This window comes from Lolium rigidum, chromosome 1, assembly GCF_022539505.1.
Source record: "Lolium rigidum isolate FL_2022 chromosome 1, APGP_CSIRO_Lrig_0.1, whole genome shotgun sequence".
Lineage (NCBI taxonomy): Eukaryota > Viridiplantae > Streptophyta > Magnoliopsida > Poales > Poaceae > Lolium > Lolium rigidum.
In genome coordinates this window covers 77,813,007-77,824,137 of record NC_061508.1, presented here as the reverse complement: position 1 = coordinate 77,824,137, position 11,131 = coordinate 77,813,007, and the positions used below count along the sequence as shown (strand labels likewise).

Sequence of the window (11,131 nt, the reverse complement as noted above, 5' to 3'; positions counted from 1 at the left end):
ATCGTTCCGTAACCGTGGTAGAACTTCTGGATTGATTACCTTCCGAGAGATTGCATTGAGGAATGCACATAGCTTCACAATGGCTACTCGAACATTTTCCGGCAGGAGCCCCTCAAAGCAATCGGAAGCAATTGCGTCATAATCACGTGGTAGTCGTGAGACTTCGGGTTTTGGAACTTTTTCTCCGCCATGTTTATTATTCCCTTTATATTGGACGAGAATCCTGACGGAACCTTCATACTCGCTCGGGCATTCAAAAAAGATGACCTTCTCTTCTTTGGTCGGAGCGTAGGCGGCACGACCTTGAAACCGTTCCGGATGCCGGTCATCGGGGTCTTTCAAACTTTGTCTGGTCCTGCCGTGCTTCCTTTGTATCATTTGACTTCCCATACACGCCCAAGAAGCTTAGGATGTTCACGCAAATATTCTTCGTAACGTGCATCACGTCGATTGCGGAGCGGACTTCTAGGACTTTCCAATATTCTAGCTCCCGAATATAGATTTCTTCTTCCACATGGCTACGTGCCCGTCGGCTCCCTTCGGAACCGATTGTCCGCCGAGACCCTTTCCAAAGATGACTTTCAAATCCTTGACCATATCAAATACCTCGGCACCGAGTGTGTTCCGCGAGCTTCGGCCGGTGATCCGCCTTGCCGTTGTAATGCTTGCCTTTCTTTCTTACTTGGATGACCTTTCGGAAGAAATCGACGATGCCCAAGGTACACGTTCTTCTTACAATTTGGCAAATGTACACTTTCGGTCTCATGTAAGTAGTGCGTGCATGCATTGTATCCCTTATTTGACGAGTCCCGAAAGGTTACTAAGAGCGAGGCCAATCGTTGATGGTTACGAAAAGCAACGCTCGTAGGTCAAATTCCCCTTCTTTGTGCCCATCCCACACCCGGACACCAGGTCTGCCCCACAGCTGTACAAGTTCATCAACTAATGGCCTTAGGTACACATCGATGTCGTTGCCGGGTTGCTTCGGACCTTGGATGAGCACCGGCATCATAATGAACTTCCGCTTCATGCACAACCAAGGAGGAAGGTTGTAGATGCATAGAGTCACGGGCCAGGTACTATGGCTGGAGCTCGCTCGCCAAAAGGATTCATGCCATCCGTACTTAGACCAAATCTTATGTTCCTTGCGTCGACTGCAAAATCTTTGAACTCTCTCGTCGATCTTTCTCCATTGCGTTCCATCCGCGGGGTGTCTCAACTCCCCGTCCGACTTACGGTCCTCTTTGTGCCATCGCAACAACTTGGCATGCTCTTTGTTCCCGAACGGACGTTTCAACCGTGGTATTATAGGAGCATACCACATCACCTTGGCGGGAACCCTCTTCCCGGGTTTCCGGCCCTCAACATCGTCACCGGGGTCATCGCCTCGATCTTATAACGCAATGCGGTGCATACCGGGCATTCATTCAAATTCTCGTATTCACCGCGGTAGAGGATGCGATCGTTGATGCATGCATGTATCTTCGAACCTCTAAACCTAGAGGGCGAGACAACCTTCTTTGCTTCGTACGTATCGGCGGGCAACTCGTTATTCTTTGGAAACATATTCTTCAACATTTTCAGCAAGTTTTCAAATGCCGAGTCAGCTACACCTGCTCGTGCCTTCCATTTCAGCAAATCCGAGTGTGCAGCCCAGCATTTTCAGACCATCATCGCATCCGGGGTACGAGCGCCTTCATGTGATCCTCTAACATGCGATCCAAATTCTCCCTCTCCTTTTCGGTTTCGCAGCGTCTCCGTGCATCGGCAATGGTCCGACCAAGATCATCAACGGGATCCTCTTCTTCACCTTCCCCTTCACCTTCCCCTTCACCTTCAGCATCCTCCATGAAAGTATCACCGAAATGAGAAAGATAGCTTTCATCGATGAAATCATCCCCTTCTTCATCTTCTTCCATTATAACCCCTCTTTCTCCATGCTTGGTCCAACAATTATAGCTTGGCATGAAACCGTGCCGAAGCAGGTGCATGTGAACATCTCTTGAGGAAGAGTAACCCTTCGATTCTTACAGTTAACACATGGACGAGATAACAAAACCCCCTGCTTGTTCGCATTAGCCACTACGAGGAAATCTTTCAAACCCGTACTCGAACTCGCCGGAGAGTCGGTTACCGTACATCCATTGCCGATTCATCTGCATTATTATAATATAAAATATATAATTAACCATCATGCATTTGTTAAACTAACTAGCTACAAACAATATAAATTAAACAATGAACTACACACACATGCATATTGTATCAATGACGACACATCAAAGGTTCAAGTTGCTAACCGCGATCGAGGAGGAAAAAATAAATGAGAAACCTCAAGTGTGGCTCCAACACTTCATATCATGTTTGTTTCATGCTCTTGGGGCATTTCATCAAACACCTTATGTGCATAAGAGGAACCAAAAACAAACCTAACACTCACTTGTGAAGTTTGTGAAGAGAATGGCTTCAAATTGCTAAGTGTTGGCTCCAAATGGCTGGATGGGTATATATAGGGGAGGGGCTTTAGTCCCGGTTGGCCTGGCCAACCGCGACTAAAGGCCTTCGGGCACCTTTAGTCGCGGTTGGCCTGGCCAACCGCGACTAAAGCCCCCCACGTGCACCAGCTGGCCACCGTGCGCCCGGGCCCAGGCCTTTGGTCGCGGTTCGCCACACGAACCGCGACTAAAGACCCCATTAGTCGCGGTTCCTTTACCTTCGCGACTTATGGGGCTTCCCGGAAGCCTGTTTTTCTACCAGTGGGTGTTAGCAGTTTTTCTCATTACAATCCCCAAATTGTTGCCGGCTACGATTTATGGCTCGCCGGTGGAGCTGCTCTCATGTGTCATTTTTAAAGGGGAACCTGATTTATAAAGAGGTTGCACTTTGTATGATGGTAATAGGAAACGTTCCTGCATACCATGAAAATAAGTAGTGGGTCTTTCTCCGGAAATCCATTTTGGCTCATATGTGTGCATGCATTCATTGCGTAATAAACATGTTTCAAAAATTAAAAAAATATGAAAAATGGTATATTCGCATAATATAGGTCTGCACATAAAGTCTGGCGCAAAATTGATATTTTTGCGACTTGTGTCAGAGAGATAATTGTTGGTGCTCCAAAATAGCTTCTCATGAGATTTTTTTGTCTTAGGTGCTCCAAAATAGCTTCTCATGAGATTTTTTTTTGTCTTTTACACAGCCCACAAAAAATTTCTTTATCCCGCAAAATTTTGTGTGTGAACATAACATCTCTGGATGTATATTCAACATTTCTTTTTTATTTGCATTTTTCATAATAGGTGCATTTAAACTTATGAACCAAAACACCGTCCTCGACTTTCTCACTGAATCATCCACTTGGTTCTGGCTACTAATACTCTCTTTTCTCAGATTGTAACATGCTGGAGTACCATTCAGTCGTTCATTGGAACTTATATTTATAAACTGTGATTTTTTTACCATGAAGAATTGATTTGAACATCATGCTCTACTCCCATATGATATAACCTATTTATTTTGTTTGTCATGATAGAAAATAATGTTGCGGTTGAATTCAATTTCTATACTTGTTTCTTTATATATTGTGTATCAATTTTGAAGTCTTGGTGTTGATCCAACGGTCTAGGTTGCAGGGATTCACGTCTACAGTTTTCCAACTGAGGATTTTTTTTAATCTTCACAATCTTCATCGATGCTTCAAGAAATCATCCAGCGAGTACATAGTACTACGATCAATGCATCTAGATCGATCCCCAGAACGAGCTCATCCGCTTCTTGCCACACCTTGGGAGACCCATCATCGCAGGCTCTCTCACTCTATAGCCACGCGGCCTGGTTCCTTCAAGTTTATCTCATGGGTGCCTCAGATCAAATCAATCCCTTTAGGAAACACTATGTTGCTTAATGCCGTCAAATTTCTTGGCACATTGTTGTTGTATAAAGTTCCAGTGGCGTGAACGGGTGTATTTGGAATTTGAAGTTAGACGTGCGGTGCACGTACTGGATTACTAGTTTTACTAAAATGCATTAGTATATCCATACCTAGATAAAAGTGAAACACCTATTTTTAGATGGAGGGAGTACGAAAGCAAAACTGTTGGAGAGATCAACTGAGTTTGCCAAATATAATTTCTCCTTTTTGAACTGCTTACCATCTGCGTGGAAAAGCCCCTCGTAGAACTGCGATATTACGGTATTACCATCTCCATCTCAGGTTCCGAATTTCCTCAGTTGGCCTACTACTTCGCACCTGCTCTTCCCATCTACTCTATCTCCAGTTCTCCACCTTGGAACAGTCCAGACCGCCGCCGTGCTCCTCCATAGGCGGACGAAGCGGGAGCCGCCGCCGGTGGTGGTGAGCTCACCGGCTGATGCGGTGACGGCAAATGGGGGTGTGGGAGTCCATCCTGCGCCGTGGTGGCCGGCGCTTCATCAAGCGCAAGGACAGCGACGCCGGCGAGGCTGGTCAGTAGCTCACTCCTCCCCCTTCTCTCCTCTGGTTCTGCCGCTGGTGCGCGCCTCCTGGGGGAGCACCAATGTGGTTTCTTGGCTTACTTCACTCCAATCCACTCCCTTTCGTGTAGTTATAAAGGTTTGAGATTTGAGTGCATATTTACGTTCGGTCAACAATAAAACCAATTCTTCTTCTACAAATGGCATGAAAACTGCATCTTTTCCACACTGTATTAATTGTACCTCTTTTTGTTCGAAATGGGTTGCCCCAAAATGATGCATACATCCGCCTTTATTAAACTAAAAACATTCAGTCTGTGGCAAAAAATGTTTTTTTTTTCAAATGCATCGCCCTAACTGTTTTATATGGTTGTACGAGCGAATCCTGCAAACAAATTAGGAAACTCTGCTTATCGAATTGGGTAATATTCCATCTAGGCAGGCAGCAGGCTCACCTTTTCAGGTTATCCACTTGCTGATTTTCTTTTTAATACGGAGTAACAGGAAATGTGGAAACGCAGAAAGAAAATTAACTCCGGCAGATTTCATCAGACCGAGGGTGTCACCACCACTTCAGTCCGTGTGATGTGATGTGGGTAGGATGAAGCAACTAGACGGCCAATTTTTAGTATGATGAAAATGTGCTCCCTAGTCTCATCAACATCACTTCTTCTAACCAGCTCTTCAGTTCATGTGATGTGATAGGATAATGAACAAAGGTAAATCAGTTAGTTCAGTTCTTCATTGCCGCCTGAAGAAAAAGTAGAGTTCTTTATTGGCATGAAGAGTTTTCAGTGTTTCAGTAGTATGTTAAAAAAAAAAAAATTCAGTCGTGTGCAATTATCTACTGAATGAAGCCATTCTTAGTGTAGGAAAATAGCAATACTAGTGCTCGTAAGGCTCGGCTGCAGGTCAGAAAGTTTGTCTTTCCCATATTATTATAGTTGCGGTGGTTCTGTTTTGAGTAGACAGAAATGCATTTCAGTTATGCTTTAGTGCCACTAAAACGCTAATCTGCACTGCTGCATGATCGACCAAACCATGCTTTTCACTCTTGGTTACTCTTTGATGATATCCCAGGTCGGGCATTGGAGGAGCTGAGGAGCTCCCTCTACAACGAGTTTCATACTTCGGAAGGGGCCAAGCGCCAGCAACAGAGGTTTTGTGGCCCGGGTGTCGCACTAACGTTCAACTTTGTGGTTTCTGTTGGGATCATCATGGCAAACAAAATGGTGTGCTTGTTTTTTTCAGTTTTGAGTTTTCTTACAGTTCATGTTGCAACTATTTGCATTTAGTCTTTAAATGGCACCTCTTATTTTGCAGGTGATGGGTGCCGTCGGGTTTAACTTCCCAGTTGCACTGTCACTAATCCATTACGTAGCTGCCTGGGTCCTCATGGCTGTTCTCAGGGCATTATACTTGATGCCCATCGCTCCTCCTCCGAAATCCACGCCTTTCTCCTCATTATTCGCTTTGGGTGCTGTGATGTCTTTTTCCACTGGACTTGCTAATATCAGTTTAAAGCATAATAGGTGAGATCAATAATGAACTCGCCCTGTTTAACAAATGTGAAAACATTCTACCTTAATGTTTTGGCCAACTGGTTTTCTCATAGCGTGCTTACTGTTCTCTATCTCCAGCGTAGGGTTTTATCAAATGGCTAAGATAGCAGTAACTCCAACAATCGTTGCAGCAGAATTTATTCTTTTCCAGAAAAAAGTTTCCCTTCGAAAGGTAAATTTGTCATAAAATTTAAAGTTCATATGCTTTTCAATTCTTCAATATATTTATTTGGTACAAGTGCACTTTGTTAACTTCTGGTCCCATATAACTGAAGAATAATTATGTTTCTTATTACAGGTTATCACGCTAGTTATAGTATCATTTGGTGTGGCTGTAGCAACTGTTACTGATTTGGAGTTCAACTTTTTTGGTGCTTGTGTAGCAGTAGCTTGGATCATTCCTAGTGCTGTAAACAAGATCCTCTGGTCAAATTTACAACAGAGTGGAAACTGGACTGCCCTTGCGTAAGATGTAATTTATATCTCTTCTTAGACAGCTCATAGTCTATAATTTTTTCCCTAACATTCAGCTTATTGATCAGGTTGATGTGGAAGACAACCCCAATCACCATATTCTTCTTTCTTGTTCTGATGCCTTTGATGGATCCTCCTGGGTTGCTGTCTTTCAACTGGAATGTCAAAAACAGCAGTGCAATTATGATATCTGCTTTGCTTGGTTTTCTTCTTCAGTGGTCCGGTGCTTTGGCACTTGGGTGAGCCATATTATTTCAATTTTCTCTTATACTGCCATTCCATTCTATTTAAGCACCTGAATTTTGGAAACAAAAGCATGCAGTTACCTGCCTAGTTTTTTACTAGATTATGGTTTTGTTTGCTACTAGATTATGGTTGTAGCTTTATAGCTTCCTTGCCACGACCTTCTGCAAATAGGCGGCATCTCATATTTGAGAATAAAAAGTTGTTGGTTATGCATGCCATGTATAACCTTATGCCTAAACCTTAGGATATAGAAAGCACCTCTTTGCTCCTAAAAATATGCTTATGAATAACTTAAACATTAATAGGCAACCTGCCTTTAGTTGTATTTGTACCTCTAACTTCCATCTGATAACCACAGTAATGATTGACTCTTGCTGAGTATGCGTTATATTGACAATAAGATCCCCTTGCACAATTGTGCTGACAAGTGACAAGATCGAGTCCCAACAACAACAGAAAGCCTGCCCACTATCCAATCTTTGTTCCTCCCAACAGCATAGAATTCACGTCATGTGAATCACATGTATTATGTATTGAACTATATTGATAGGGATGGAGTTTTCTGAGGAGAAAACAGCTTGTATTCATGCATTCTTTCTGTTTTGTCATTGTCTCACTTTGTTGAACCTTTGAAATTCAACTGATCTTTGCACTGTATTTTGCATGATGCAGTGCAACCTCGGCTCTATCTCATGTTGTGCTAGGCCAATTCAAGACTATTGTCATAATGCTCTCCGGGTTTCTGGTGTTTAACTCTGATCCTGGACTCACCAGTCTTTATGGAGCTGTCATTGCACTTGGAGGCATGTCAATCTACACATACCTAGGGCTTAAAGAGTCAACCACAGGTGCTAAGAGAATTCCTTCAACATCTAGGCAAAGTTCTCAGTCACTGAAATCCAAGGTTACTGTGGACGGAGAAAAGCCGGAAACAAGACCTATGGACTCTGTCTAAGTTGAAGAATTGCAGTTTGTACTGCATTTGAGTTCCATACTTCACCTGAACTTTGAGGAAAGACAGACTAATCTCTATGCAAGCCGATTTTTCAAGAGGCTGCTCTGTTTTCCCCTCGTTCTTCCTAGAATGCTGTCACTCTGTTTTAGGAAAATGTAGCCAACTGTTTGTTTGTCATCCACCATAATTGTTAATGTAGAAATAGCCGACTAACGTTCTCCATAGTTTTAGCAATTTTGGTTTGCAGATGTACCTTTTTTCCTGTTCTGACTCTTGCCTTGTGGATTTTGTGACGATAGGCTGCTGAGTGTAGGAACACTATGATTGTTTGTAAACATATGCCAGCAGCTACTGTCACCTAATTTACATGCTGAACTGTTGGTGTTCACTGTGTTGCACTTCAGTGAAATCTAATGATTGTATTCAGTTATGCACAGCATTATTCTCGAGTGAAAAAAGAATTGGAAAGCTTACCGTGAAAGCGAAACATGTACGCAAGTATATGCTACTCCCTCCGATATATACAAATGTCGTGTATAAAAACGGTACAGCATGACATGATGTTTCCTTTGACATGGCACTGTGATGCACCCCGTCCTGTGACAAAGCTGTAGAAATGTAGACCATGAATGTTTCGACACAGGCGCCAAACAACTGATAACTATCTGGTCGGGGCCAGGTTAATGTACCCCATTAGGCCTTGCTTGATTTAGTTGGGACAGAAGCGGATTAACATGGATTGAGGGGATTAAATCCACTGGAAATCAAAATCTCTCAAATCCACTCCAGTCCACTTGGTGACATTATATATATTAACATAAAATATGTTCCACAAAACAAAAGTTTTTAACAAAAGTCAAATCAAACAAGTAGCACGATTTATAATTGTACTTAAAAGAAAGCTAGGAGGTTCACCGGCCCAAATCCAAGAGCTTTTATTCAAAACACTAGACTTAGCTAACTCATGAGCTACCCGATTTGCTCCCCTCAGACAGTGCTTAAATTCAATTATCTCGATCGCCGATGCCAAGTCCACGACTTGGCATCGGTGATCAAGATAATTGAGTTTAAGGAAGCAAATTGGGTAGATCATGAGTTAGCCGAGTCTAGTTTTTTAAATAAAAGCTCTTGTATTTGGGTCGATGAACCCTCTGCTTTTTTAAAGTGTATAATCATAAATGATGTAATTCTTATTTAATCTTTTCAATAAATTCAGTAGCAAAGTCCTGCTACTTTCCTGAAAAAAAAAACAAGTAGCACGATCTCTCGGGGAAACTCCAAATGGAGGCCGAGGTACATGGAGCTCTTTATATTTAAAAATTCAGAAATCATATTTTAAAGTTTTAAAAAAGTTTGAAATAAAATCCTAGATGTAGCCAATGATGAAATCTACAAACATGCATAATCTTAATGTGAAATTCTTTATATTCTATTGTACACAAAAATGATAAAATCTGACCAGTTTTATAGTTTTGAAATGTGCACTATTCACTATACTCAGAATCACACATTTCTCATTTTTGTGTAACCTATAATGCAAAGAATTTCATATTGAGAATTTACACATTTATAGATTTATCGAGGATTTTTTTCAAACTTTTTTGAAACCTAAAACTATGATTTTCGATTTTTTTTTTTTTTAAAGAGATACATGCAGCTAGGCCTCCATTTGTCCACTCTCCATCTTGCGCTGCTAATTAGGGAAAAAGAGCTGCCAAAATAAACAGCTCATCCGCCGGCCTTGTAGCTAGCTTTACTTGCTACTACTAGTATATATGTCTTGATCGCACAAAACTGGAAAGGAAGCATCGCAGGCTCACACATCAGACGTCAACGGACAGAGCAGAGCAGGGATTGATGGAGATCGCTACGGTCGACCTCCGTGGACTGGAGCGTGGAGGGCCAGGCTGGGCGGAAGCCCGCGACGCGGTGGCCGCGTCCATGGTGGCGCACGGATTCGTCGTCGTGCGGGACGACGACGCGCTAGGCCCGCAGCTCCGGCAGGCGCTGTTCGGCCGCGCCATGCCGGAGGTCTTCGCGCTCCCGGCAGAGGCCAAGCGGCGGTACGTCTCCACCTCGGAGCCCTTCAGGTTCAGGGTCCAAGTCTCCGACATCCACGGCATGAGCTCGGAGAGCCTGCGCCTCCCCGACGCCACCGACGCAGGCCGCGTCCGTGGCTTCGCGGACCTCCTCTGGCCGCAGGGGAACCCTGCATTCTGGTAATTCTTTCTTCAACTCCGCCACGCGGCGGTTCCAATTTCACGTGGTATCTACAACTTTTTCATGCTTGGTGTCCATCCGTCCATGAGTGCAGCGACACGGTGGTGTCCGCTACGAAGAACATGCTGCAGCTGCAGCGGACGGTGGAGACGATGGTCCTCGAGGCGCTCGGCGTCCGGGAGGAGAACATCCACGCGCACCTGGGCACGCTCGCGCACGCGCTCCGGCTGTCGCGCTACGGGGTCCCGCCGGACACGGAGACCGGCGTGTCCATGCAGGCGCACCTCGACTACAGCATGACCACGGTGGTCGCGCAGTACGAGGTGGAAGGCCTCGAGGTGCAGGCCAAGGACGGGACCTGGCTCGCCGTGCCGCCCGAGCCCGCCGCCTTCACCTTCATGGCCGGCGAGCTGTTCACGGTAAAAGCCCACCACCATCCTCTCGCACCTTCATGGTGCGGGCGCATCTCCAATCCAATTCTGACGCCGCCGCCGCCGCCGCGCGCAGGTGGTGACGAACGGGAGGGTGCCGCCCTGCCTCCACCGCGTCAGGACGCCGAGCAACCGCGAGCGCCTGTCGGTGCTGTTCGGCTGCCGGGGCAAGGACGGCGTCGTGCTGAGCGCGATGGACGAGCTCGTCGACGCTGACCACCCGCTGGCGTACCGTCCATGCACCAACGACGGCTACGCCAAGTTCCGCGTCTCCGATGAAGCACGCAAGTTCAGTGATCCATTGAAGGCGTTCTGCGGTGTGGAGAAGGATGGATTACCAACGGAATGATCTTCACGAGCCAACGTATTCAGTTCGTCTCACCATTCCCGATCGAGCTGGGGCCTCGGTCGCCAGTCACCACTGGCACTGCTACACATATTAATCGAATGCAGAAATTCAAAAACCGGCCTCCGTTCGATGAATAAAGTGTATAAATTTATTCAGAAGTCAATGTTTGCAGAATTTGATTAACTTTACTAAAGAAAATATTAACATCTACAATATCAATAAACACATTATAAAAATATATTTTATGATAAATCTATTGCTATTTATTTTTGTATTAAATGTTAATATTTTCATCAATATATAACAATTTCTCAAACATGGAGGACATTGACTTTTGATTAAAGTTATAAAAAGTATATCCAAGAAGTTTCACTTCAAATGAAATTAAATCATATTGTCGATATAAGTTTTTTTTTACAATCAATACCACATATATTTATGG

General features: G+C 44.3%; 2 protein-coding genes across 2 annotated transcripts; both read left to right on the top strand.

Annotated features, from left to right (window-relative positions):
• The first annotated feature begins 4,381 nt into the window (after positions 1 to 4,381).
• On the top strand, positions 4,382 to 7,965 carry LOC124676092 (nucleotide-sugar uncharacterized transporter 2-like). Its single transcript, XM_047212180.1, has 7 exons — positions 4,382 to 4,464; positions 5,533 to 5,684; positions 5,776 to 5,984; positions 6,093 to 6,186; positions 6,313 to 6,479; positions 6,557 to 6,727; positions 7,407 to 7,965. Exons 1-7 carry the CDS (start codon positions 4,386 to 4,388, stop codon positions 7,687 to 7,689), a joined length of 1,155 nt encoding a protein of 384 aa, XP_047068136.1. The 5' UTR covers positions 4,382 to 4,385; the 3' UTR covers positions 7,690 to 7,965.
• Positions 7,966 to 9,525: 1,560 nt separating this feature from the next.
• Positions 9,526 to 10,844, top strand: LOC124676083 (probable 2-oxoglutarate-dependent dioxygenase AOP1.2). Its single transcript, XM_047212169.1, has 3 exons — positions 9,526 to 9,908; positions 10,004 to 10,328; positions 10,417 to 10,844. Exons 1-3 carry the CDS (start codon positions 9,547 to 9,549, stop codon positions 10,687 to 10,689), a joined length of 960 nt encoding a protein of 319 aa, XP_047068125.1. The 5' UTR covers positions 9,526 to 9,546; the 3' UTR covers positions 10,690 to 10,844.
• Positions 10,845 to 11,131: the final 287 nt, after the last annotated feature.